The following is a 27,821-nucleotide window of genomic DNA, read 5'->3' as shown; positions in this document are numbered from 1 at the left end:
TTTTATTTTATATTTTCCACGCTGTTCTTATGTTTATTTATATTGCGTTAGAGAAGAAACTAAAACACTGTTCAATATTAAGTAACATATATTCATCTAGTCATGTGATCAACTGTATAAAAGCCGATGTTGCATGTACTCTGCGCGGTCATTTATATACTCACTGGCAGAGTGGAGTACCAGCTCAGATTTCTATGGCCGTATCTGAGCAGCCAGTTGCTAGCGGAGAAAGCGAGTCTGGATATTGTTCTAGTTTTTCACTGTAGCGGACCACGAGTAAAGAAGCAACACCGTTGGATAATACTGCCGTTTATTCACGCAGTGTGAACAGTTTTGTCCAGTTTCTGTTCAGTATTTGTTCAGTTTCTGTTCAGATTCTGTTCAGTTCTGTTCACACTGCGTGAATAAACTGCAGTATTATCCAACGGTGTTGCTTCTTTACTCGTGGTCCGCTACACAGCTTATAAAACATTTACGTTCATCATGCAATCACTTGACAGTTACTTTTCGCATTAGAGGATCCCAGTTCCACTGTGATGGATTTGTTTTTATGTGGTACCACTTTTGTGAGAAAAGTGTGCCTTAATAGAGACTCTGTATAGTGTGGTAGTTGCCAAAAACAAAATCCAATGTGTGCCACTAATTGAAACATTCAGTCAGTTGGCGGGTCACCGTGCACACTTAATATTTTGTGCCTATAACTTCCCATTCACGAGTATTCTTAAATGTAGTCTACTCTCAGCTTTCTGTGGAAATAGGACAGTGAACCTTTTAGAGGAGTTGTGTTGAAACAGGATTGAATTAAGATGCAATTGTGCTAAAATACACCGTAATGCAAAGCATTTGATTCAATATTAGACTTCACACCCAGGACTGGGTTGAGCTGTCTTATGAAGTTGTGAATTTTTTCTATTTATTATGTTTCAATATTACTTGCCCTTTCTTAATATGTTTCGGAAAATAGAATAGCAATGATCAGCCCTCAAGTACAGAAATAAACCGATATTGTAATTTTCCAGCATTACGTTCTGTGTACTGCAGGTTAATTGTGTTAGTTGTACTTTGTCGATTATCGTGCAGCAACGGGGATGTTATTTTTAGTTATCAATAAAAATCCAAATAAGTAACTGCAGCTTATTGAGGTACTAAGGTACTTAGACGTGACGTGTTTACGTGCTGCTCCTTGTAACTCTATATCCAACTGAAGGTAGAAAAGAAACGTGTCGTTGTGTGTTTTAAAATAATTTAATCACTTGAAGATTTTTCGACTTAATTTTTGTATAAACAAACAGAGGATCGCCTCCATAGACCTCTCAAGTAAGACAGTTTTTCAAAAGATGAAGAACAAAAGAGACTACATACGCCATCTGTAACCAAACTGATGATAAATTCTGCATCAGCAATACGAAAAACTTTATAACTCTCTTAATAATCATGATGCTACATGTTGTTATTGCGAAGGATTACAAAACTACATCCCGCGTTGTAAGGGTACTTAGCACCCGATAAAAGTTGAATGATGAGCCGATAAAAGAACACGAACTTATTTACCTTTCTGCACGTACAAGTGTAAACTTCATGAACTATTTTTAAACTAAGCAGTTATGTAGTCTACAGATCAAAGCCTGTCAATACAAGACACGACCACAAATGAGGGAATTGGCATTTTACAATATAAACCGATTGCATCACATTACATAACATCACATCACATTGTGACACTCAACACTGAAATTAACACTTCGGAAAACAAATTGATAATTGAAGGATTTATTGACAAACATTTCCCAGAAATTTTAAATGTAATTCTTTATATTTATTCTTTGTTCTTATAATATAGGTTTAGAGGCTACATCAACTGATTTACCTCCCAGTGGGTTGGTCATAAATCATGAGAGCGGCATCTCACCAACCATCCCCAGAAATGCACTACATGACGTCACGCTAAGCCCACTGCGCATGCGTGCACTTTTAATGAGTTGCGAAATTGCCATAGGAAAATGACTAGGTTCGCGATTCGTGGGTAATTCGTGATAATTGACACACTAACGGCCTGATGCCGATAGACAAGCAATGCTGTGCTATACTTCAAGCAAATCCTGACCAAATATCGCTAGGGTTTTTAAAAAAATTCTGTTGTACACACGTACTAAGAAGTTTGCCGTGTATTGCCTAGCCTACCCTCAGCAAAACGCACCTATTTTCAGAAATAGTGATTTTAGACGGTAGATTCACTCAGAAACAAAGGCAAACTAATTCGTTGCCGATAGCACCAGCAAATAGCAGCACCATACAGAGTCTGATTAAAAACTTTCATGGCAATTGAAGAACTTTTACCACTGTACAATGGGGTCCAAAAAAAAAGCACTTGGCACAAATGTGAAACTGCCCAGTGCAAGGCCAAGAATTCAATCAGTATTTTCAATCATATTATCAGATTCTACATAATTGACTGACAATGTCACTACTCAGTATTTAACTAATCTCCTAATCCAAAATTGCTATCATCATTTGATAATAATGCAAAATTTTTCTTTCAGATTGCTATTTATTTTAAATTTTAATGCTGCAACTGTTCCAAAATAATCTTGTTGTAAAGGAAAATGCAAATAAGAAGTGGAAGACCAATTTTACCCACATTATTCAATTATTTGAATATAAAAAGAATAAGATCACGATTTAACAAATTAAAATAATATTTCATGAACTCTTTCATGAATAACATATTAAACAAAATTAAAGTTATAAATTAGTGGTAATGGCTTATTCTGGAATATATGACCTCTGCACATCATCAGTACCTGACTTGGTACAGTATAGTTGCTACTTGGATACAGAGTTAGATTTAATAAGTAACAATAAGAACAATATATATTACAATAAACTTCTCTGCACATGTCAGACGCTTGTTACCATGAACTAACACTACTTGACAATGGGCTGAGCACTTATCACAGAGTCTGTGTGCGATGCCATTGTTGTGCTGTGATTGGCTAGTTGAGTCAGGTGAAGCCCTACTGTAGCGCCCTCGCGTATTGCGTGAATGCTGCGCATTTCTGGCCATGAGTGGATCTTGTGTGCAGTAACACAGTGGATCCAGGAGATACGGTGTTTTAAGTTGTAATATTGAAAGCCGATTTTTCACTCAGACCACGAATCCCACGAATCGCCAGGAATTGACACATTTCAGGATTCGTGGTTGAATCATAATCAGTTCGTGAAGTTCTTAACAGTTTCGTATATAATCGTAGTCAGTTCTTGCAATTCTAGATCAATCGGAAATTCGTGGCAAAAATTTTAAGCTGTTCAAATTTTTGGCCACGAACTCCCGATTCCAAAAAATCTTAGTGAATTTTTTGACAATATTCTTGGTGCGATTCCAGCCGAATTCCACGATTATTCGTAACACTATCGCACCTGTATCGTAATTGAATCGTAGAGCGTGTCGAATTAGACCAGAAAATTGGCAAAATCTCACGAATCCTCACGAACCCTGAAATTAGTCAATTCCTGGCGATTCGTCGGATTCGCGGTCTGTGTGAAAAATGCCCCTATTTCACACAGACCACGAATCCCACGAATGGGCATGAATTGACAAATTTCACGATTCGTGGTTGAATGGTAATCAGTTCGTGAAATTCTTAACAGATTCGTATATATTCGTAGTCAGTTCTTGCACTTCTTGACCAACAGGAATGGGTGGCAAAAACTTTGATGCCCCTTATCACAAAGACCACGAATCCCACGAATTGCCAGGAATTGAAAATTTCCGGATTCGTGGTTGAATCGTAATCAGTTCGTGAAGTTCTTAACAGATTCGTATATAATCGTAGTAAGTTCTTGCAATTCTTGATCAATCGGGAATTCGTGGCAAAAATTTTGAGCTGTTCATAGTTTTGGCCACGAACTCCCGATTCCAAAAAATCGTAGTGAATTTCTGGACAATATTCGTGCGATTCCAGCCGAATCTCACGAACATTCGTAACCCTATCGCACCTGTATCGTAACTGAATCGTAGAGCGTATCGAATTAGACCAGAACATTGGCAAAATCTCACGATTTCATCCGAATCCCAAGAATATTCGTAACACTATCGTACCTGTATCGTAAATGAATCGTGAGCGTGTCCAATTAGACCAGAAAATTGGCAAAATCTCACGAATCCTCACGAATCCTAAAATTTGTCAATTCCTGACGATTCGTGGGATTCGTGGTCTGTGTGAAATAGGGGCCATAGGGGCATAAATGATGGAACGATCGCTGCAAACCGAATAGTGAGAATAGTGATATCGGGCGGCAGTTTCCATCTGCAGAACGCTTTTGCCGGTAGAACTGACGTGACTGTTACAGTGTCTGATCCATTATACATGGTGGAAATTAGCACAATCACGTTGGTAGATGAAGGGACCTATAACTGCACAGCTTCCACCATACTCAATACCCCTCTTTCAATTTCTCCGGCGCAAACACTCAGATTAGTATGTAAGTAAAACTAACTTTGAAATGTTTGGTGGAGGAATGAAATGTGTATTGTAAAAGACTCTTTTTTTACAAATATAACATGGAAAATTTTAACTCGTCTTCATTATTATTCTGGGGGGAGGGGGCTGAAAAAATAACGCTAGTAAACTGCCTATACACATGTTTTTGCTTGAGAGTAATAGAACAAGCTCTTACATTAAAAAAGCTAATACTAAATATATAATAAAACACATCATATGTACCTGTGAATGAGAAAAAAAATGGCACAAAAGACAGAAAGAACCAAAACGAAAAATATCTCGTCTTTATGATTTTATTTGCTTTTTCTTTCACATTCGGTACTGCCGGAGGATATAGGATATCAAGAGGGGAAGAAGTCTCCAAATGTTGATCTGCCATTTAGTGCCCCAATACCTTCCCTTAGATTTTTAGGTGCTATCAAAACTCTATATACTACCCTGTACATCAGTGATTCTATGTTGAGAACACCTTAAATTCAAGGGATAACATTGGAATTCAAGAGATAACGATGGAATTCGTTCGAAACTATGACTCGCATTTAACTAGATTTTGATGCACTTTTGCATGTGCTATTTGACTCGACGTAAAGTTGTCAAATACATGATCAAGTGGTTGTGCATATCACGAATTGTTGGAAATGATACCCTTATATAGCTTTTCAATTTGTTACATTAGAATTTGTGTCACCAGTTTTTATGTGCGTATTTATTGTTTTAACAATTTTACATTTAAAGATTAAACCCCTTGTAAACATTTATGTCCATGCTACCATTGGCAGTTACTCTGTGCGACAATGATTACCAGTACCCAGATGTGACATTGAAAAATAAATGTGCCTTGATAAAACATATATGTGCTATAGAGTAATAGCACGACAAAAAGCAGTGTAAATCATTTCAGCCCCCTATCACTGGGCTCCGTGCCTTCTGCGACCCTCTACGACCACAGATGTGGTCACGACTCTCAATGATCGCCAAAGATAGAAAATAGTGTCTCAGTGTAAATGCGTCTGCGATCCTTATGTGTCTTTTCAACGACCAAGTCTGGATTTCAAGTAACACTGCCATTGAGCTGTGCGTCCACTGACTGACTTGCTTGCCTCCCCTGTGCATCCACTGTGCCACCCACGGCGTCCATTGCGATGATTAAACGACCGTTGAGCAAACATGTTGCGTTTTCTGTAACTTCACCGGCGATCAGAGGTGACCATTTTACGATCATTTTGCCTTTTGCTAGACTAATGAGCGTTGTTTGGGCGTCCTTGGGCGACTGCTGGGGGGCCTGAAGTGCTGCATTTTTCAGCCAAGAGGTTTGTTACTTTACTACCATTAATTTTTAGTATCTTGTGGAAATAGGAAAATTAACCTTTTACAGAGGTTGCATTGTAACAGAATTGACTTTCGATGCAGTTGTGCTAAAACGCACTGTGGGCCTTGTTTCTGAAAGCGGTTTATTGTGTTAGTTGCACTTTGGTGATCTTTTGTTTACCAGGTAGCATAGGGAAGTTATTTTCGCTCATAATAAAAAACCCAAGGAAGTATCTGCTGTTGATTGAGAAACTTACGGCGAAAGGCAACACTAAGGAGGACCATGAAGACGTGGTGTTTTTATGTTTATGTGCTTCTCTGTGCAGCTCCATATTCAACTAAAGGTAGGATGTAAAAATGTTGCACTTTACGGTGCTTCAAGGTATTTAAGCCATCTTGAAATAATTTCAGCTTATCCTAGGCCATAGATACCGTGTTATGCGCCCTCCCCAAGTCCCACGACTCGATGTATCATCAGAAGGGTATATTCTTCATCGAAAAAAAAAAATGAACATTATAACTCTTTTGATAATTACTCTGCAAGAGGTATGCAGTAAAATATCATTTTGGCAGCGAGGGGTTCCATAATAATTTCAAAGTATAAATGCTTAGCCCTTGAGAGGGTTGCCATAGCCGATTATAAGATTAGCGGACATGACCTCATTTTACTGGTCCAACCTTGATAAAGTTCCTAAACTATAGTCATGACAGTTCATTAACTGTCTCCGTTCAAACAAGAACACAAATGATACGCGGTGATTCTTGTTAATCGTCCCAAGCTAAAATGCTTCCACAGATTACATTTTTATCTCTCCTATTTTCTGATAATATAGGTGGAGAGACTACATTAGGCGATTAAATGAATGATTTGCACTTTTTAGGGTTAGAAGTAACATTAGCTGGTTTGCCTGTCAATGGATACGTCATGAATCCTGAGGGCGGCAACCCACAACCACTAAACCTTGTGTGCAGTTACACAGTGGATCCCGGAGAGACGGCTCAGTATGTCACATTCTTCAAAGATGGAACTGACCCAGCAAACCAAATAGTAGTTATACAGGTATCTGATGGAACTCCCAGGAAATTCAACAGCTATTTCACTAGAGCTGATGTGACTGCTACAGCCTCTGATCCATCATACACGTTAACTATCAGTGGAGTCACCATGGCAGATGAGGGGCGCTATACATGTCGTGTTACCACTGAATTCAATAGAGCCATCGTGACAACTGACGAGCAAATCCTTAGTTTACTCTGTAAGTAATGAAAGTTGATCATAATTTAGAAGAAAGGGAGGAAGTCATTACTATTTAAGTACAAATGTAGGCATGGACCAACATTCTAAAAATTTGGAATTGAAATAGCCTTTTCCATTATAGGCTGTACATTAGACCTTGATAGACTATGATTACCTGCGCCTCCTACTAGGAGTTGTCACTTCTATTTCACCAGTAGTCATATACATCTGTCAATTGTATGAATGGGTCATCTTAAAGACTCATACAAAATGTCGGCATAACTCTCATCCTTCTTGAATGTTTTAGGTGCACCGTCTGTTGTATTATGTTTAAGTTACATACATGTATGAAACAAGCGTATGTTCCCTATAACGCATATTAACAATTTCGACTAGTTTCTTATATGATTCAAAGAGAGTCGACAAAGGATAAACTTAATCAATCACTTGGTCAGCCAAAGAAAAACTTTATAACTGCATTTTCTAAAATATTCTGGTCGTAAACTTACTCTGTTTATCCGTGACTCCGGTTCGTAAAAGTCCACCAAATAAAGTAATAATGTGTAGCGCATTATTTTTGCACGATCAATTACATTAATATTCAAATGATTATTGATGGAAACAACAAAGGGTTATATATACTGTAGCACAAATAGAAAGTAGAACATACTTCCTTAAATATCATATTCTGAATGTATTCGACGAAAACATTTGTTATAGCTATGTTTTTGAAACCATATGATTTCATTTGGTTTGGTTAAGTGGCAAAGATTTGATTTCATATGTAACTTAAAATTTTACTACTTTGTAGATCGACCAACCCCACCCCAGATTACACGAGGACCTGAAGTCGCTACGGGCACCTACCGGGTATCTTGTTCCTCTGATGGCGGCAGACCAGCACCTGAGATAAAATGGTTTAAAATGCAAACTTCTGATCAGATGCAGGTGGCGATAAATGCAAACTCGAACACGGTGACACCCCAGGGAGACACTTTTCTGGTCGAAAGTGAAGTAGAAGTGATAGCAACCCAAGCAGATCCAGTTGAAGTAATTTGCCAAATATTGCACGATTCAATGACAAGTCAGAGCAAGACAAGTGTTATAGTGCCTGAGAGTGCTGGTATGTATATGTGGTTTGTGTATTTTACTCGGATTGGTAGTTTGTTCATTTCAATTTACTTTCGGACCAAAAATAAGGTGCTGGAAAAGTCTTAACTTTATTACCACAAAGAGCTTATATCTTTGTTTGTAACATACTCAGTAAAACATATTTCAACACGATACTTGTACGTGCTCGTTTTACTGCTTTTCTTAATCATTCTTCTTGGCTCATGGATGTACATGAGGTACAATTATTATTTCTTACCTTTAGAAGTGACTGAATTCCCTTTTTAGCTCCTTCAACTACCACTACTATGAAATCAACTAATGATGCAGGTAGGTACAATTTATGATGCATTTATTTTTCTTAATTGCTTCATTTTAAAACTATTTGTCCTGATAAAAAAGAATGGACGTATTAAGTCCCCCATTCATTTCTCATGCCTTATCCTGTTTTACCTATTTACATGGAATGCACATCCGTACATTTATTAAATGTTTATCTACTTGGGGCGTAGAATTAAAAGTAAAATAAAATGTACAGTTTTGAAATAATCCAAAGTCTAATAGTTACGTTAAGAACTATATAAAAACCCCTGAAATATAAGTGCCTGACGTCGGTTGTTATTTTTGATATATATACAAGATGACATAGCTTTCTAAATAACTGGTGAGTAAACGCCGAATAGAGTGCCTTAAACATTAAGCTTTAAATGTAAATATCCTTCAAAAAGTGAACCAAAAAGCCTTGCAACTCTTAAAAGTTGGCAATATTTAAAATAATATAGTCACATTGATCTATGAGAGTTCCGATGCCAAAAATATACTCCAACACTCACTCGTTCATATTTTATTTTATTGCTCCACATTTCTGCATTATTTTTCTTTGCAAGGGGATCGACAAGCCCCCAATGATGCAAGGATTATAATAAGTTTTCTCTCGGCAAGTAATCGATTGAATAATAAGTGCCTCTTTATGTTTTTTCAGCTCTCTCAGCTAACAAACCTGCAAAATCTACAGGAGGTAGGTGCAGTTCGGAGTAAATTGTTTTCGTTTGCTTCAAAATATGATAAAAACTTTTCAAGCCAACCATAAAGTTTAAGTCAATTCTCACGCTTTATCTGGCAAATCCAATCGGAAGATCATACAGGTATACATTCCACCACAACCTTTCCAGCTGTAATGCAAAGAATCTTAGTCAGTTTAGGTGACGCTAATTATTTTTCAGGGAATATACTTGGTTACATATTAATTTATTCATTTATAGTCTGTTTTGTATTTCTCTTATATCACATTTGCAGTGTTTCCAACTACAACAACATGTAATTAAACCAAGAGCACTGCGGAACACAAACTGAGGTGTACAGTACTCAGTACCTGTTGGTTGAAGGGGTGGGCGGGGTGGGGGCTTTGGTAACCGACCGTGAACTTCTACTTGATAATCTTCTTTGTACTGGGACACTCTCATACGGTTAACCATGCTTCGGTATCATAAACGTGAACGTGGCACATCATAAGACATTCCGGCTTGATATTTTACAGTGGTGCTACCAATGTGTATATTATGTTTCAGTTGACAAAAGTCAGATAACTTCTACTCGATAATCTGTATTCATCACCCTCTTTTCTTGGTACTGGGACACTCTCATCCGACTAACTATGCTTCTGTATCATCCTTATAAATTAAATGTGAACGTTGTAGATCATTAGACATTCCGGGTGAATATTTTAGTGTGGTCGTACCAATGGGTATATTATGTTTCAGTTAACAAAAGTCAGAAAGGATTATACTTGGCAACCCATTTAAATTAAATATTTTGTATTACAGGCATTGATGGGAGAACAGTATCAATCATTGTGATATCGTTGTTAGCAATGTGCCTTATTTGCATAATTGCATACCTTGTATTCCGCATTCGGTCATTGTCCAGGAGACTCAAATCACAAGCTTCTGAACAGCAACATGGCAGTGTTATTACAAACACTGTAACAGAACACTCAAACAACGTTGACAGTCCATTCAATGTCCAAGTATCTATGAATCGCGCGACAGATCATTCCTCTGGTTTTGATGGGGTTCATGTTGACTATGACGATACTGCATTGGCGAATAGTTACGAAGAACTTCGGCGGGATAACCGTTCAGATGGGCAATATATGGAACTTGGAGATAACCTATTGCCGTCTACCGCCACAAATGGTATTGGTGACTATAATTACATTTAACTTTCAAGGGGTGACCTCAAGACTAGTCAATTCAAAGCTGGCCCAGATGAGTTATTGTATTGTATAATATGCCTAAGGGTAAAAATATTAAACCCTTAAATAATAGGAAATTATCATGAAAATTGCAGATTTAACGCTCTTGAACTCCACATTTTGTGGCTGTACAATAGTTGAAGATGTTTTGCTATAGTCAGGAACCTCTTAACATGTACTTGGTTCGTAATTAAAAAGATCCACAATGTTCAGTGTATGACAAAATGACTTGAAGATGTAAATTTACATGCATATGTCATACAATCATCAAAGTGTCATGCTTCTTGCATACAAGTATATGACGCAGGTAAAACAATTTATGGTAAATGATTCCGATTTTAAGTATTTTCACACTGTATGGTATTGAATTATGATAACATGCTAGTTTGGTGTCCCAAGCTACGACTAAACTGTTACATGTAGAGGAGCACAGCTGTGATTTTAGGCATTAATAAAATCAATTAATTGTTGAAAACTTGTTGGTATTGGCTGTAATAGTTTTGTTACATTCCAAGACTGTGTTGCATTTTCACATTACGTAGGACGATTCAAGGAATTTGCTTTCACTGTGACAATTATGTTGCTTATTACTTTGCTTAAATGAAGAATTGATTCCTAGATATATAAATCATCACTTATTGCTTTGAGCGTCTTCAACCTGTTGCCTAAACTTTTGGGTTTTATAGGAATTGTCGCTAGCTTAATCAGTTGTAAGTAAGTATTGCAGTGAGGAATACACATGTCGAACGGTGTATGTGATAAATTAATACATAAGCATTTTTCACCTAAAAGCTAGATTGGTTTGTTTTCATGGATGCCAAGAAACAGTTCGTTTATATATTAACAGATGTTTTTATCTGGATGTAACAAGGGTAATTTTATTTTAGGTATAGACATACATGATGTATTATAAAGGTGTTCTGTGATTTAATTTTAACATTTGAATAAATTATATTCAAACCGATTTTTATAAATCCCCTTTATTGTTCTATATGATTAAAAATCCGTAAATAATAAAGTTAATAATATAATGTACACAACACTGAAAACTTCTTGGTTTTCTTCATTACAATTTGTGCGTCACAAGTTTTTATGTGCGTATTTGTTGTTAAATAAAACCCTTCTGAAAACATCCACATCCATGCAATCATTTGACATGTCACTATGTGCGACAATGAACTCCAGATTCAAAATGACATAAAAAATGTCCCTTGATAAAATCGATATATGCTTTACAGTGTAGAAATAGCACGACAAAACACAGTGTATCACTAAAGCCCCCATCACTGAATGCATGCTTTCTGCGACTATCTACGACTATCTACGACCAAAGATGTAGCCTGCAGGACGCTCAGTGGTCGCCAATGCAAGAAACCGTGTCCGTGTAAATGTGTCTGTTACCCTTATGTGTGTTTTCAACGACCAAGGCTGGATTTCATGTCCAATTGTCAGCGACCTGAATGACTTTCATGCCTCCCATGTGAGTCCACTGTGCAGCCTACAACGTCCATTGCGATGTTTGAGCATCCATTGAGCAACCAGGTTGTGATTTCTGTACCTTCGTCAGCGATCAGTGGCGACCATTCTACGATCTTTCTACGATATTATGCTAGACCGATGACCGTTGTTTGGGCGTCCTTTGGCGACTGCTGTGCGACCGGAAGTGCTGAAATTTTCAGTCACGAGCTCTGCCACTTTTATCATTAGTTTTTAGTATCTTGCGAAAAATATAAAAATAAGTGTTTTACAAAGGTTGCATTTTAACAGAATTGACATTAAATGCAGTTGTGCTAAAACGCACTGTAAATACACAAAAGTTTATTACGCTTAGCATACAGTGTTGGACTTAGTTTTATGAATGCACCATGCAAAGAAATTGTGAATATTCTGTGTATTTTTTTGCTACGTGTTAATAATATTTGCACTTTCTTAACATATTTCGTAAAATAGCACATCAATGATCAACCCTTCACAACTAAGAAATCCCATGATGCTGTAATTGAGAACACTGTATGATGGATCTAGAGACTACGGAATACTCCCTACTGTGGGTTGGGGACAATTACAACACAGATGTAATTGTTAGTTTCTATTACTGAACCTTCTCTTGGAATATATCTTGGAAAGATCCGGATATCAAGATTGTGATATATATATATATATATATGTATTGGTTTTCATTTTAAGTACTCATGGACCTTTAGGAACTAGATATGTGAAAATAAAGTTTTTATAAGCCCGAATCTCTGTGTTTTTTAAACAGCATCACTTTCTGTACCGACAGTTAATTGTGTTAGTTGCACTGTGGTGCCATTTTGCGTGTAGGGTAGCAGTGGGGACGTTATTTTTAACTCTCAATAGAAAAGTGACTGCAGCTTATTGATGTATGGACAACGAAAGGTAACTCAAATGGGGATCATGAAGGAGTGGTGTCTTTATGTGCTGCTCTGTGTAGCTCTATATTCAACTAAAGGTAGGAAGTAAACGTGATGCTCTTTACGGTGCTTCAAAGTATGTTAGCCATACTAAAATAGTCCAGCTTGTCCTAGGCCGAGACAATAGATACCTGGGGGATGCGTCCCCCTCGAATCCCACGACTTGATGTATCAACAGAATGGTACATTCTTCATCGAAACAAAAATTGAACTTAATGACTCGTTTTCTAATTACCCTGTAAGAGTTATGAATTAAAAAAAGCTGCATTTTGGCAGGGAGGGGTCCCATAATTACTTATTGGTATAAATGCTTAGCAATCGATTGAGTTAAGATAGAGGTCATTGCAGAAAATAACATAAACAGACATGACCTCATTTTACTGGTCTGACATTGATCAAGTTTCTAAACTATAGTGATATCAGATCAATACCTTCCTCTGTTCAAACAAGAACACAAACGCAAAGAAAACGCATTTTAAGAACAAAATGAAGACTCTAGGCACAATTGGGAATGATACACCGTGATTTTTGTCAATCGTCACAGGCTACACACTGCCCAAGAATGCATTTATATCTCGATTCTTTCCTTTTCCTGTTACCCTTGTTTGGGGTAAGAAGTAACATTAGCTGGCTTGCCTTCCAAATGGTTACGTCATGAACCCTGAGGGAGGTACCCCACAACCATTAAACCTTGTGTGTAGTTACACCTACAAGGGGTGTCTGAAATAAAATCAGTCGCACCTCTTTGTAGAACTCTTGCACAGCCCCTATTAACCGTTAGAGTTTAGCTGATATGAGCCCAGGTAACAGAGAAAATTAAGAAACTGAAAATGACATTTCATCCCCGTTGTAATAGAAAGAATAATTATCTATATTAAACGTGTACTCCACAGCCAGGGTTGGATTGACTTCCTGAAAACCCGCCTCATGAAATTGTGAATACTATGCTTTTTTTCTGTTTATTAATTGTGTTTTAATATTATTTGCCTTTTCTTAATCATATTTCAGAAAACAGAATAATATTGATCAGCCCCTAAGTACAGAAATTAACCGATGTGGTAATTTTTCTAGCATAACGTTCTGTATACCACAGGTAAATTGTATTAGGATCTACTTTGTTGATTATCAGGCAGCAACGGAGATGTTATATTTAACTCCCCAAAAAAAAAAAAAGTACCCGCGGCTAGGGGCAACACGCAGGAAGATGCAGGCGGACGTGGTGTATTTATGTGTTGCTTTTTGTAACTCCATATTCATCTGATGGTGGGAACTAAATGTGCCTTTCTGTCCTTTAAAATAATTTAATGGTTTGAAGATTTGTCGGCCTTATGTTCAGCTACACAGTGGATCCCGGAGAGGTCGCGCAGAATGCTACATTACACGAATATGTATTTCAAAGGAACTGCAACACTGTAGACCCGCATTTTGCAACCGACCGCATTTTGCAACCGGTTGCAAAATGCGTTCAGTTGCAAAATGCGGTCCTACTAAGTAGAGCCGCATTTTGCAACTGAACGCATTTTGCAACTGCAACGCATTTTGCAACCAAAGAAAATCGTGAAAACGCATTTTGCAACTGCAACGCATTTTGCAACCAGTTCCTAAAACAGTTTGAGGTACGAAACAGGTAGAAATGGAGTGGGACGGGTTTGCTTCGACGAGGTACGCTGAAACTGGTCAGGTTGCCTCTAGGGCGGGGAAAATATATAATCTATTTCACATTGTAATTTCTTATACCATTAGGGTTAGGAAGTTGAAACGTCAGGGAATAATAAAGATATTGTTAGGCATGTACATAGGGGTGTGGCCGTCCCTAGGGGTGGTTGATTGTAATTTTACATTGTATTTTCTGTTATCTACCCTTATATCTTTAGAATTAGGAAATAAAAGTGTTGGGGATTAATACACCATCGTAAGAAATGTGCGTGGGCACTTCAGATTTTTGGGGAGTTGGGGTGTGTTTTTCTCTGGGGTGGTTGAGATGTGCTTGGGCACAACGGAATTTTTGGTGACTTGGGGAGTGGCCGTCCCTGGGGATGGTTACTTGACTGTAATATTTTCACCGTAATTTCTTTCATCTCTTTCTCGACCATTCGAGTTAGGAACATGAGTCTTTGGTGCATGGGTACAGGGGAATTTTAGTGTGACTTTGGGTGTGACTGTCCCTCAGGGGATGGGGTGATTGGTGGCATGTCAGACAATTAAGCTGATTCCACTGATTGCACTTAAGTGAGATCCCCTGCAGAGTTGGACCGACCCAGCTAGTAGGATGTGTGAATCTGAAAGCGGTCTTCGAGTTAAGAAGGAAGGGAAATGCAAAGAAAGCAGCAGACAGCACTTAATAACAGACCTTTAGCGGTATGCTTGAATGTAGGTCAAGTTAATTAAAAACCCATGCAAGACCCCATACTTTCAGGCATAGCCTCTGTATAGCAACACACATGCTAATTACTATTCATGATTCATTAACATGTTTGTTTTGTATTAAGACACAACGGCTAGTTGAACGCCATGATTTCTGAGTGTGTAGGGCCTTATGGTTGGCATGGATCAAAAGGAGCAGCTTTAACTGGATTCCTTGACCTATATTCATGCCTACGACTGTAAGTCCGTTTAGTGCTATGTGCGCTGCTGCTGTTCTCTACATTCCTCAAAGACCCATGCACATTCATAAAAAGTGACTGGTTTATCAATCCCCAACATTTCAAGTTCCTAACTCTAAGAGTAGATAGTAGAAATAATGGTGCAAAAAATAGAATCAGCCACCCCCAGGGACGGCCACACCCATCAAAAACGCAGAAGGATCCATACATATCCCTAAAGACATGTTTTCAATCCCCATAGCCTTCCGTTCCTAACTTATATGGTCTAAAGGTAGATAGCAGAAATTACAACGTCTAATTGTATTCAACCACCCCCAGGACCACAACCTAAGTCAAAAAAATTAAATGCCCTTCAACATCCCAAATGATACTGTAGCTACGTTTCATGTTTTAAATCAAATGGCCGATACAATGGGTAGATAGCAGAAGATACGTTGCAAAATTAGAATCAACCACCCCCAGGGACAACCACACCCATGTCACAATAAATTTCCGAAGTGCCCCTGCATATTTCTTACGATAGTTTATTAATCCCCAACGTTTTTATTTCCTAATTCTGAAGATATAAGGGTAGATAGGAGAAAAATACGAAGTAAAAAGTACAATCAACCACCCCTAGGGACGGCCACACCCCCAATTAAAAAAAATCCGAAATCCCATGCACATGCCTAACAAAATGTTTATTAACGTTTCTAAAGACTTCCTAACTCTAATGGATTAGGAAATTACAACGTGAAATAAGTTTTATATTATCGTCCACCCCAGGGGCAGCCTGGCCAGTTTCAGCATACATAGTCGAAGCAAACCCGTCCCCACTCCAATTCTACCTGTCTCGTATTTCAAGCTGTTTCAGGGACTTAGAAAAAAATCCTGGTTGCAAAATGCGTTGCAGTTGCAAAATGCGTTTTCACGGTTTTCTTTGGTTGCAAAATGCGTTGCAGTTGCAAAATGCGGTCAGTTGCAAAATGCGGCTCTACAACTCCTCAATTACTGTTCGTATCTACTCAGGTCGGTAGTCCTTAAATTCAATTTTTCATAAAAAACATTAAAGTACCACAAATGTGTCAAAAGCCAAAAAAAAAAAAAAAAAAAAAAAAAAAAAAAAATGCGGGGTGTTTTGCTGTGAGATAAATGTTCTATAACTGTAGGTTGAGATGACTAACATAACAAAAAGGATTGACGGCATTGCTCTAATTAAACACTGAGTGGTGAATATATCCCGCAAGCCAGGAAAGGTATATTTTTCACAACATGTACAAGTGCAACTGATTCCGTAATTACTTGTCAGATCAGACAGAATAGGCAAACTTGTTAAGTTGTATGATAACATTGTCCATATTTTATGCTGAATTTTCTTTATTAAACATCAGCATTGTGTTCAAGTACAACACCTGTACACTGTTTAATAGACTGATGAAAGGGATATTCAGAATACAGATAATTTATTTCCTCCCGTCTATCCTTTCTATTACGTGGCTCAAACTGTGCCGGTTAATCTGTTTTTTCTTTTTTATTGCACCTCATTTGTCTGATGATAAAAATACTGTTTTTTATCATTTTGGTTGAAAATTTGTATTCAATTTGTTGCTATCGATGTATACACTATACATTAGTTAACAAAATTGAAAGTATGTAAAACGGGAATGAATACATGCATAGGTGTTGTATTACTGCTTGGAGGACATTTTCGATCATTGTGACCTTGCTAGCAACGTGTCTTTTATGCATGAATGGATACCTTGTATTCCGCAATCGGTCGTTGTCCAGGAAACTTAAATCACAAGCATCTGAACATCATCATATTACAAAAAATGCGACAGCAAACGGAAACAACGGCAGAACTGTTTTCGACCGAATTCCTAGACCACTCGCAGTAGACACATCCCCTGACTTTAGTGGTGGTTATGTGGTTTATGATTATACTGTGCCGACGACTGGGTACAATAATATTCGGCACGATAATCGGGATAAACGTTTAGCTGAACCATATACTGAACTTGCAGGGAACATCTTGCCGGTGACTGCAGCTGATGGTTCTGTTGCCTATAATTACATAACACTTAATGATGATACCCAGGTCCAGTTTAGCCAACTCAGTGCTCATGATGAGTGTATCATATATTGATATGCCATTAGCAAAATTGTAACACCGTAATAATAGGCAAACATCCAATTGCGTAGAATATGACAGTTTTTGCAGATCATTTGCAAATAATAACTTCTAAATATAGATGTACATAGATGTAAATATAAAGATTCACAATCTACGCTGTTGAATTACTTTAATAATATACATATATAACATTCTGTCGAACTTATCCGATCTTTGAAGTATGAAACTTAAAACACGAAGCTTTAATTACAAGGGTATTTTATATAACGCAGTAAAATGTGAATATTTGTACTTTATATTTTAAAATTACAGCATGTACTTTCGTTAATCAAAAACTGAAAGTATTGGTATTGTTTAACTCACATTTCCATGTCTGTCAGTTTGCATAATTAAATGCTTACTTACTTGACTGCAACCATAAGGGGAATATTGTGTCAATTGTTATTTAGAATCTTTCTCAATTACCTTTTATAATCGATTGGTTTTTATTACATTGACGTTTTATGCTCTTTAGGAATTTTTTAAGAATCACCGTTAGAGTATGGAATCGGAAATTATTTTAGCATATCTTTTTTCTTGATTTTTAAGATATCTGTTTTCAATATATAAATTTTTAAAAATTTTTTTAGATACCATTTTATTGTGCTTTATAATATGCCCAACAACTAAAAATACCTAATATTTTCATACGAATTCATCAATAAGAAGTGAAATGTGTTACAGTGTATATACTAGAAATGTGTCTGTACATGTACGTGTGTGCGCACGTGCGCGTGTTTGTGTTAGCGGGTGTGGGGGTGCACACTCCATTACCTTGCATTTTCACATTTTGATAAAAGACCTACAAGTCAAGGTTACCTTTTATCACTGTGACTATGTGTTGTTAAGATATCACTGTAAAGAACCGCCTTAGATTAGCTGTATTTTCTTACAAACGTTCACAAATGGTATTGCTTTGTTTATAAAAAGAATTGATTTCAAAAGTGATTAGCCAATTACAAGCTTTTAGAATTGCCAGCTTGTTGCCTCACCTCTCTTTTCAGGTTGTATAAAATTCATAGCTACCTTTATCAAAGGTTGATGAATGTTGCAGTAAGGTATAAGCATGTTGTATGTGAAGGATTAAAGCGTCATCATTTTTTTACTTACAGCTAGGTTGGTTTATTTTCACAAATGTTTTGCAGCCTATAGTTTAATTTTAACTAATTTTTTAATCTTTATGTACTATTTGAAAAAATGTTTTTGAGTAAGAAAAGATACATGGTAAAGGACATTCTGTTTTTTAATTTGGAAAACAGTTTGATGTTAACTTAGATCTGCACTATAAAGTGCTGGAAAGTTAAATTGATATTCACCTTTGTTTGCTTGTTTTCTTGTTTATTCATTTAAATGCTTTATTTGAGTGAAATTTAGAATTTGTACAAAGGGATTTAACAGTTATTTTACAAATGGAAGCCCCTTGATGTTCTACTCAAGACTTTGTGTTGCAGCTTTTCGTGTACGATATATTGTTAAATAAAACCGCTTATAAAACATTTACTTTCACCATATGCAATCACATGACAGTTACTTTTTGTAACAATGAAACCCAGTACAACCATGAACGATATCGTTTTTTTGGAACTACCACTTACATGAGAAAATTGTGTACCTTAATTTGATACAGACTCTGTACCGTATGGAAGTTGCTAAAGACAACGTGTAATGACAGCCAGATATTGACACAATCGGCCAGTCGATGGGTCACCGTGTACACTTAATTGGTTTTGTCTATCACTTTCTAGTCACGAGTATTAATTAAATCTAGTCTATACCCTCAGCTTTCTGTGGAAATGAAATCGTGAATACTATGTTTTCTCTATTTATTGTGTTTCAATAATAGTTGCCCTTTTTTGACATATTTCGGAAAGTATAGCAGCAATGATCAGCCCCTCAGTACAGAAATTAACCTATGTTGTAATTTTCCAGCAAAACGTTCTGTATACCGCAGGTTAATTGTGTTAGGTGTAATCTGTTGTCATAAGGGTAGCAACGGGGATAATATTTTTTGCTTTCAATAAAAAAACACCCAGTAAGCACTTGCGGAAGTATCTACGGCTAAAAGCAACACCACGGGGAAAGACGTCATGTATTTGCGTGATTCTCTTTGTAACTCTATATTCAACTGAAGGTATGAAATAAACGCGGCTTTCTGTACAATTAAAATTATTGAATGGTCTTGAATATTTTTTAAAGTTAACTTCTGCATAAACAACAGGATAATTTCCTCCATATATCCACCAAGTAGCACAGATTTTCAAAGGTTGAAGAACAAGTCACCGTATACGTCCTATTAATCAAGATGATGACAAATTATACATCAATGAAACAAGAAAAATCTATATATAACCCTCTTAATAACCATGATGCTAACCCTTGTAAAAGGAGAATGATCACAAAAAATCCCTGCATTGTAGGAGTAGTTAGCACCCAATAAAAGTTGAATTATAAGGCGATTAAATAACATGACATTATTTACTTACATGTGTAAACTTTGCGGTCTATCTATGAACTATTTAGTGATATGATAGTCTACAGCACAAAACACAACCTCAATGAGTGAACTTCCATTTGTTTAATATAAACCAAATTTATTACATTACATTATATCACATCACATGATGTCATCACATTATGGAAGTGAACACTGGAATTAACATGTCGTTACCAAAGATATTTTCGACAGAATTCCCATGCCATTGCTTACAGTATGGGAGAGGCGCGTACTGTGGGACAGAGGCAGAAAAATTGGGTAGATACTGCTTATCGGCTCTTCCCCAACCCAACACCCAACACTTATGGAAAACCCCAACCTCCTGGCACTTCGGCGGGTCAAAACTAGCTCCTGTGTCAGCCGCTTGGTAGAAATGTATCCCTCTGAATTACGAGCCACATTAAAAAAAATGATAATCGGTGTTGGGTTTCAGTGTTCACGCTAAATAGGCCAATGTCCCATCACTCACACCCCTATTTTACATGATGATAGGATGACTAGTTGTTATGCAATATTTAAATTAAATATATGGGTACCCTTGTAGTACTATTCATAATTGCGGTATGAGTGATACTTTTTCCTAGGGGAGTATATATGCTACTTTATAGGCTTCGATAGAAAGGTGTGGCACTGGTTACTGAAAATGTATGTCCCACCTACTTGATAATGTAGATCCACCAGTGATGTTATTATTTTTTCTGCTGCGATGTGTCTTTTCAACGACCAAATCTAGATTTCCTGTAAAAATTGGCGGCCTGTGCGTCTACTGAACGACTTGCCTGCCTCCCCTGTGCATCCACTGTGCAACCTATGGAGTCCTTTGCCATGTTTGAGCGTCCGTTGAGCAACCACGTTGCGTTTTCTGTACCTATATCGGCGATTAGTGGCGACCATTTACGAACTTTCTGCCTCCTGTTAGACCGATGACCGTTTTTTTGGGCGTCCTTTAGCGACTGTTGTGCAACCTGGAGTGCTGAAATGTTTAGTCTCGAGTTCTGTTACTTCTACCATTAGTTTTTTAGTGAAAAGAGGAGAATAAAATTATTGATGCTTCTTTGTGACTTAAGATGCAGTTGTGCTAAAATGTACTGTAAATACAGATAAGTTTAATACGCTTAGCATCCTGTTCTGGGTTTAGTTTCTGAAAGCACATTTATTAAAAATTGAGAATATTCTGTTTTTTTCTCTGTATTATAAATGAATGTTTCAATATTTGCACTTCCTTAACTTATTTTTGAAAATTGCACAGCAATGATTTACACTTTATAAATAAAAAATACAATGATGCTGCACTTTATACAGCAACACGCTTTGTACCGACGGTTAATTGTGTTAGTTGTGCTGCGGAGGATGTTATTTTTACCTCTCATTACAAAAGTGACTGCGGCTTATTAAGGTACATTCGACGAGAGACAACACAGAGGAAGACGATGAAGACGTGGTGTCTTTATGTGCTGATCTGTGTAGCTCCATATACAACTAAAGGTAGGAAGTAAAAGTGTTGCAATGTACGCTGCTTCAAAGTATGTGAGCCATCTTAAAATTATTTCAGCTTCTTCTTGGTCATAGATACCGGGGTATGCGTCCTCCTCAACCCCCCGACTCGATTTATCAACAGAATGATATTTTCCTCATCAAAAAAAAAAAAAAAAAAAAAAAGAGAACATAATAACTCTTTTCATTATTACCCTGCAAGGGATATAAAGTAAATAAAAAAGCTTCATTTTGGCAGGGACGGATTTCATCATTACTTCCTGGTATAAATGCTAAGCAGTCGATTGAATTAAGATGGATGTCATTGCAGAAATTCAGATAAACAGTCATGACCTCATTTTACTGGTGAAACCTTGATAAAGTTCCTAAACCACACCGGCATAATAACAACGGTTCAATATCCGTCTCCGTTCAAACAAGAAAACAAATGCAGATAACTAGCATTTAAAGATTCAAACCAATCGTCCCAGGCTTGAATGCTTCCCACGGTAACATAAATATCTCTATTCTTTTTTGATAATATAAGTGGAGAAGCTACATTTGTCATTTAAATGAAAGATGTATCCTGTTTTAGGGTTAGAAGTAACATTAGCTGGTTTGCCTGCCAATGGGTACGTCATAAATCCTGAGGGAGGCAACCCACAACCACTAAACCTTGTGTGCAGTTACACAGTGGATCCTGGAGAGACTTCCACGTATGTGACTTTTTTCAAAGATGGAACTGACATAGCAAACCAAATAGTAGTAATACGGGTATCCACCGGAGCTCCCAGGAAACTCCACAGCTATGAAACTAGAGCTGATGTGACGACCACAGCCTCTGATCCATCATACACGTTAACAATCGGTGGAGTCACCATGGCAGATGAGGGGAGCTATACATGTCGTGTTAACACTGAATTCAATGTAGCCACCGTGACAACTGACGAGCAAATCCTTAGTTTACTTTGTAAGTAAATCACTGAAGTATTAGCATGTTTGATTTCTGTCCATAGAGAGAAAGTATTGAAAGTTGATCATAATTTAGAAGAAAAGGAGGAAGTCATTACTATTTAAGTAGGCATGGACCAACATCCTAAAATTATATTAATAAAGCGTTTTCCATTAGAGGTTGTACATTAGACCTTGATAGACTATGATTGCCTGCACCTCCTACTAGGTGTTATCACTTCTATTTCACCAGTAATCATATGCAGGTGTAAATTTTCTGAATGGGTCAACTTAAAGACTAATACCAAATGTTGGCATGACTCACATACATCTTGAATGTTTTAAGTGCACCGTCTGCTGTATTATGTTTAAATTACATACATGTTTGAAGCAAGCGTATGTTCCCTATAACGCATAATAACAATTTCGACTAGTTTCTTATATGATTCAAAGAGAGTCGACATTGGATAAAGTTGACAAAGTTGACAAAGGATAAACTTAATAAATCACTTGGTCAGCCAAAGCAAAACTTTATAACTGCACCTTCTAAAATATTCTGGTCGTAAACTTACTCTGTTTATCCGTGACTCCGGTTCGTAAAAGTCCACCAAATAAAGTAGTAATGTGTAGCGCATTATTATTGCACAAGCAATTACATTAATATTCAAATGATTATTGATGGAAACAACAAAGGGTTATATATACTGTAGCATAAATAGAAAGTAGAACCTACTTCCTTAAATATCATATTCTGAATGTATTCGACGAAAACATTTGTTATATCTATGTTTTTGAAACCATATGATTTCATTGGTTTGGTTAAGTGGCAAAGATTTGATTTCATATGTAATTTAAAATTTTACTACTTTGTAGATCGACCAAACCCACCCCAGATTACACGAGGACCTGAAGTCGCTACGGGCACCTACCGGGTATCTTGTTCCTCTGATGGCGGCAGACCAGCACCTGAGATAAAATGGTTTAAAATGCAAAGTTCTGATCAGATGGAGGTCGCGATAAATGCAACAGCGAACACGGTGACACCCCAGGGAGATTCCTTTCTGGTGGAAAGTGAAGTAGAAGTGATGGCAAACCATGCAGATCCAGCTCAAGTAATTTGCCAACTACTGCACGATTCACTGACAAGTCAAACCAAGACAAGTGTTATAGTGCCTGAAAGTGCTGGTATGTATATTTGGTTTGTGTATTTTACTCGGATTGGTAGTTTGTTCATTTCATTTCACTTGCGGACCAAAATAAGGTAGACTCGCCCTTCAAGAAATCGACGCCTTCAAGAAATCGACGAAAACCGGAAGTGCGTGTTTTTTGCACTGTTTTTCCTGTCATGCCCATCGTAAACACTGTGTTGTCAAGTAAAACGAAGCGTCTGATACAAAGTATCAAACGCGGCATTCTCGTGCTTGCTTGCGATGCGTTCAGTACACTTTGTTTACACTGACAAGTCGAGGTTAGGAATGCACAATGTTTTTCTATGTAATTACGCAGTTTCAGTTTTGATTAGTGAATTTTCTTTTATCTGCATGGTCATTTTCCGAACATTTGTATGAGTCACGAAATATTTCTCATCGGAAAATCACCCAGCAGCTTTCCAAGTAGAAGTGAGAGACGTCATGACGCACTTCCGGTTTTCGTCGAGATCTTGAAGGGATAAGCGTTACGGTTTGCTGCACATTTAAAGCGTTCTGTCTCAAAATGTACTGAACTGCTTGGATTGAAATTTACAGAACTTATTCTTCACATGATATCACACATATGTGCTTAATTTGAGAGCTTTAGCTGTTATATGTTTTCTACAGTGCCCATTCAAATTTGAAAAAGAGCTATTTTCCGTCGATTTCTTGAAGGGCAAGTCTACTGGAAAAGCCTTAACTTTACCGCAAAGAGCTTATATCTTTGTTTGTAACATACTCAGTAAAACATATTTCAACACCATACTTGTGCGTGCTCGTTTTACTGCTTTTCTGAATCATTCTTCTTGGCTCATGGATGTAGGCCTACATGAGGTACAATTATTATCACATATCTTAAGAAGTGACTGAATTCCCTTTTTAGCTCCTTCAACTACCACTACTATGAAATCAACTAATGATGCAGGTAGGTACAATTTATGATGCATTTATTTTTCTTAATTGCTTCATTTTAAAACTATTTGTCCTAATAAAAAAGAATGGACGTATTAAGTCCCCCATTCATTTCTCATGCCTTATCCGGTTTTACCTATTTACATGGAATGCACATCCGTGCATTCATTATATGTTTATCTACTTGGGCGTAGAATTAAAAGTAAAATAAAATGTACACTTTTGAAATAATTCAAAGTCTAATTCTTACGTTAAGAACTATATAAAAACCCCTGAAATATAAGTGCTTGACGTCGGTTGTTATTTTTGAAATATACAAGATGACATAGCTTTCTAAATAACTGGTGACTTATTTAGAAACAAATCAAACTAAAATCGAATGAAACCCCGATTCCAAGTGCCGTCAATGATTTGTTAGTAAGTGAAAATTGTCGTTTTCAGAGGAAAAGTCAATTTGGCAGGTAAACGGCGAATAGAGTGCCTTAAACATTAAGTTTTAAATGTAAATGTCCTTCAAAAAGTGAACCAAAAAGCCTTTCAACTCTTGAAAGTTGGCATTATTTAAAATAATATAGTCACATTGATCTATGAGAGTTCCGATACCAAAAATATACTCCAACACTCACTCGTTCATATTTTATTTTATTTTATTGCTCCACATTTCTGCATTATTTTTCTTTGCAATAGGATCGACAAGCCCCCAATGATGCAAGGATTATAATTAGTTTTCTCTCGGCAAGTAGTCGATTGAATAATAAGTGCCTCTTTATGTTTTTTCAGCTCTCTCAGCTAACAAACCTGCAAAATCTACAGGAGGTAGGTGCAGTTCGGAGTAAATTGTTTTCGTTTGCTTCAAAATATGATAAAAAACTTTTCAAGCCAACCATAAAGTACTCGTTAGTTTAAGTCAATTTTCACGCTTTATCTGGCATAGCCAATTGGAAGATCATACAGGTTTACATTCCACCACAACCTTTCCAGCTGTAATGCAAACAATCTTAGTCAGTTTAGGTGACGCTAATTATTTTTCAGGGAATATACTTGGTTACATATTAATTTATTCATTTATAGTCTGTTTTGTATTTCTCTTATATCACATTTGCAGTGTCTCCAACTACAACAACATGTAATTAAACCAAGAGCACTGCGGAACACAAACTGAGGTGTACAGTACTCAGTACCTGTTGGTTGAAGGGGTGGGCGGGGTGGGGGCTTTGGTAACCGACCGTGAACTTCTACTTGATAATCTTCTTTGTACTGGGACACTCTCATACGGTTAACCATGCTTCGGTATCATAAACGTGAACGTGGCACATCATAAGACATTCCGGGTTGATATTTTACAGTGGTGCTACCAATGTGTATATTATGTTTCAGTTGACAAAAGTCAGATAACTTCTACTCGATAATCTGTATTCATCACCCTCTTTTCTTGGTACTGGGACACTCTCATCCGACTAACTATGCTTCTGTGCCATCCTTATAAATTAAATGTGAACGTTGTAGATCATTAGACATTCCGGGTGAATATTTTAGTGTGGTCGTACCACTGGGTATATTATGTTTCAGTTAACAAAAATCAGAAAGGATTATACTTGGCAACCCATTTAAATTATATTTTTTGTATTACAGGCATTGATGGGAGAACAGTATCAATCATTGTGATATCGTTGTTAGCAATGTGCCTTATTTGCATAATTGCATACCTTGTATTCCGCATTCGGTCATTGTCCAGGAGACTCAAATCACAAGCTTCTGAACAGCAACATGGCAGTGTTATTACAAACACTGTTAACAGTCCATTCAATGTCCAAGTATCTATGAATCGCGCGACAGATCATTCCTCTGGTTTTGATTGGGTTCATGTTGACTATGACGATACTGCATTGGCGAATAGTTACGAAGAACTTCGACGGGATAACCGTTCAGATGGGCAATACATGCAACTTGGAGAGAACCTATTGCCGTCTACCGCCACAAATGGTATTGGTGACTATAATTACATTTAACTTTCCAAGGATGACCTCAAGACTAGTCAATTCAAAGGTGGCCCAAATGAGTGATTGTATTGTATAATATGCCTAAGGGTAAAAATATTAAACCCTTAAAGAATAGGAAATTATCATGAAAATTGCAGATTTAACGATCTTGAACTCCACATTTTGTGGCTGTACAATAGTTGAAGATGTTTCGTTATAGTCAGGAACCTCTTAACATGTACTTGGTTCGTAATTAAAAAGATCCACAATGTTCAATGTATAACAAAATGACTTGAAGATGTAAATTTACATGCATATGTCATACAATCATCAAAGTGCCATGCTTCTTGCATACAAGTATATGACGCAGGCAAAACAATTTATAGTAAATGATTCCGATTTTAAGTATTTTCACACTGTACAGTATTGAATTATGATAACATGCTAGTTTGGTGTCGCAAGCTACGACTAAACTGTTAGAGGAGAACATCTGTGATTTTAGGCATTAATAAAATCAATTAATTGTTGAAAACTTGTTGGTATTGGCTGTAATAGTTTTGTTACATTCCAAGACTGTGTTGTATTTTCACATTACGTAGGAGGATTCAAGGAATTTGCTTTCACTGTGACAATGTGTTGCTTATTACTTTGCTTAAATGAAGAATTGATTCCTAGATATATAAGTCATCAGTTATTGCTTTTAGCGTCTTCAACCTGTTGCCTAAACTTTTGGGTTTTATAGGAATTGTCGCTAGCTTAAACAGTTGTAAGTAAGTATTGCAGTGAGGAATACCCATGTAGAAGGGTGTATGTGATAATATTAATACATAAGCATTTTTCACCTAAAAGCTAGATTGGTTTGTTTTCATGGATGCCAAGAAACAGTTCATTTATATCTTAACAGATGTTTTTATCTGGATGTAACGTGGGTAATTTTATTTTACGTATAGACATACATGTATTATAAAGGTGTTCTGTGATTTAATTTTAACATTTGAATAAATTATATTCAAACCGATTTTTATTAATCCCTTTTATTGTTCTATATGATTAAAATCCGTAAATAATAAAGTTAATAATATAAAATTTAATGTACACAACACTGAAAACTTGATTTTCTTCATTACAATTTGTGCGTCACATGTTTTTATGTGCGTATTTGTTGTTAAATAAAACCCTTCTGGAAACATCCACGTCCATGCAATCATTTGGCAGTCACTA

The 27,821-nt window shown here is 36.9% G+C and overlaps 2 protein-coding genes across 3 annotated transcripts; both read left to right on the top strand.

The window, feature by feature from the left end:
* Positions 1–6,007: 6,007 nt before the first annotated feature.
* On the top strand, positions 6,008–27,612 carry LOC147760691 (cell adhesion molecule 2-like). 2 transcript variants are annotated; one of them, XM_087018587.1, is made up of 6 exons: positions 6,008–6,154; positions 6,692–7,066; positions 23,393–23,704; positions 24,593–24,634; positions 25,402–25,437; positions 26,254–27,612. In XM_087018587.1, the coding sequence occupies exons 1-6, from the start codon at positions 6,094–6,096 to the stop codon at positions 26,628–26,630; spliced, it is 1,203 nt and encodes a 400-aa protein (XP_086874713.1). In that variant the 5' UTR covers positions 6,008–6,093; the 3' UTR covers positions 26,631–27,612. The 2 variants fall into 2 exon arrangements, with proteins under 2 accessions (XP_086874713.1, XP_086874714.1); XM_087018588.1 differs by lacking the exons at positions 6,008–6,154; positions 6,692–7,066 and adding exons at positions 21,467–21,580; positions 22,164–22,538.
* On the top strand, positions 7,865–10,378 carry LOC106154665 (uncharacterized). The gene is made up of 4 exons (XM_087017035.1): positions 7,865–8,170; positions 8,446–8,487; positions 9,140–9,175; positions 9,981–10,378. Exons 1-4 carry the CDS (start codon positions 7,972–7,974, stop codon positions 10,376–10,378), a joined length of 675 nt encoding a protein of 224 aa, XP_086873161.1. The 5' UTR covers positions 7,865–7,971.
* Positions 27,613–27,821: the final 209 nt, after the last annotated feature.

The sequence above is a fragment of the Lingula anatina genome, chromosome 7 (genome assembly GCF_051362555.1).
Source record: "Lingula anatina isolate TDL-2025a chromosome 7, LinAna3.0, whole genome shotgun sequence".
Taxonomy (NCBI): Eukaryota; Metazoa; Brachiopoda; class Lingulata; order Lingulida; family Lingulidae; genus Lingula; species Lingula anatina.
This window is presented reverse-complemented; position numbering and strand designations above follow the sequence as displayed.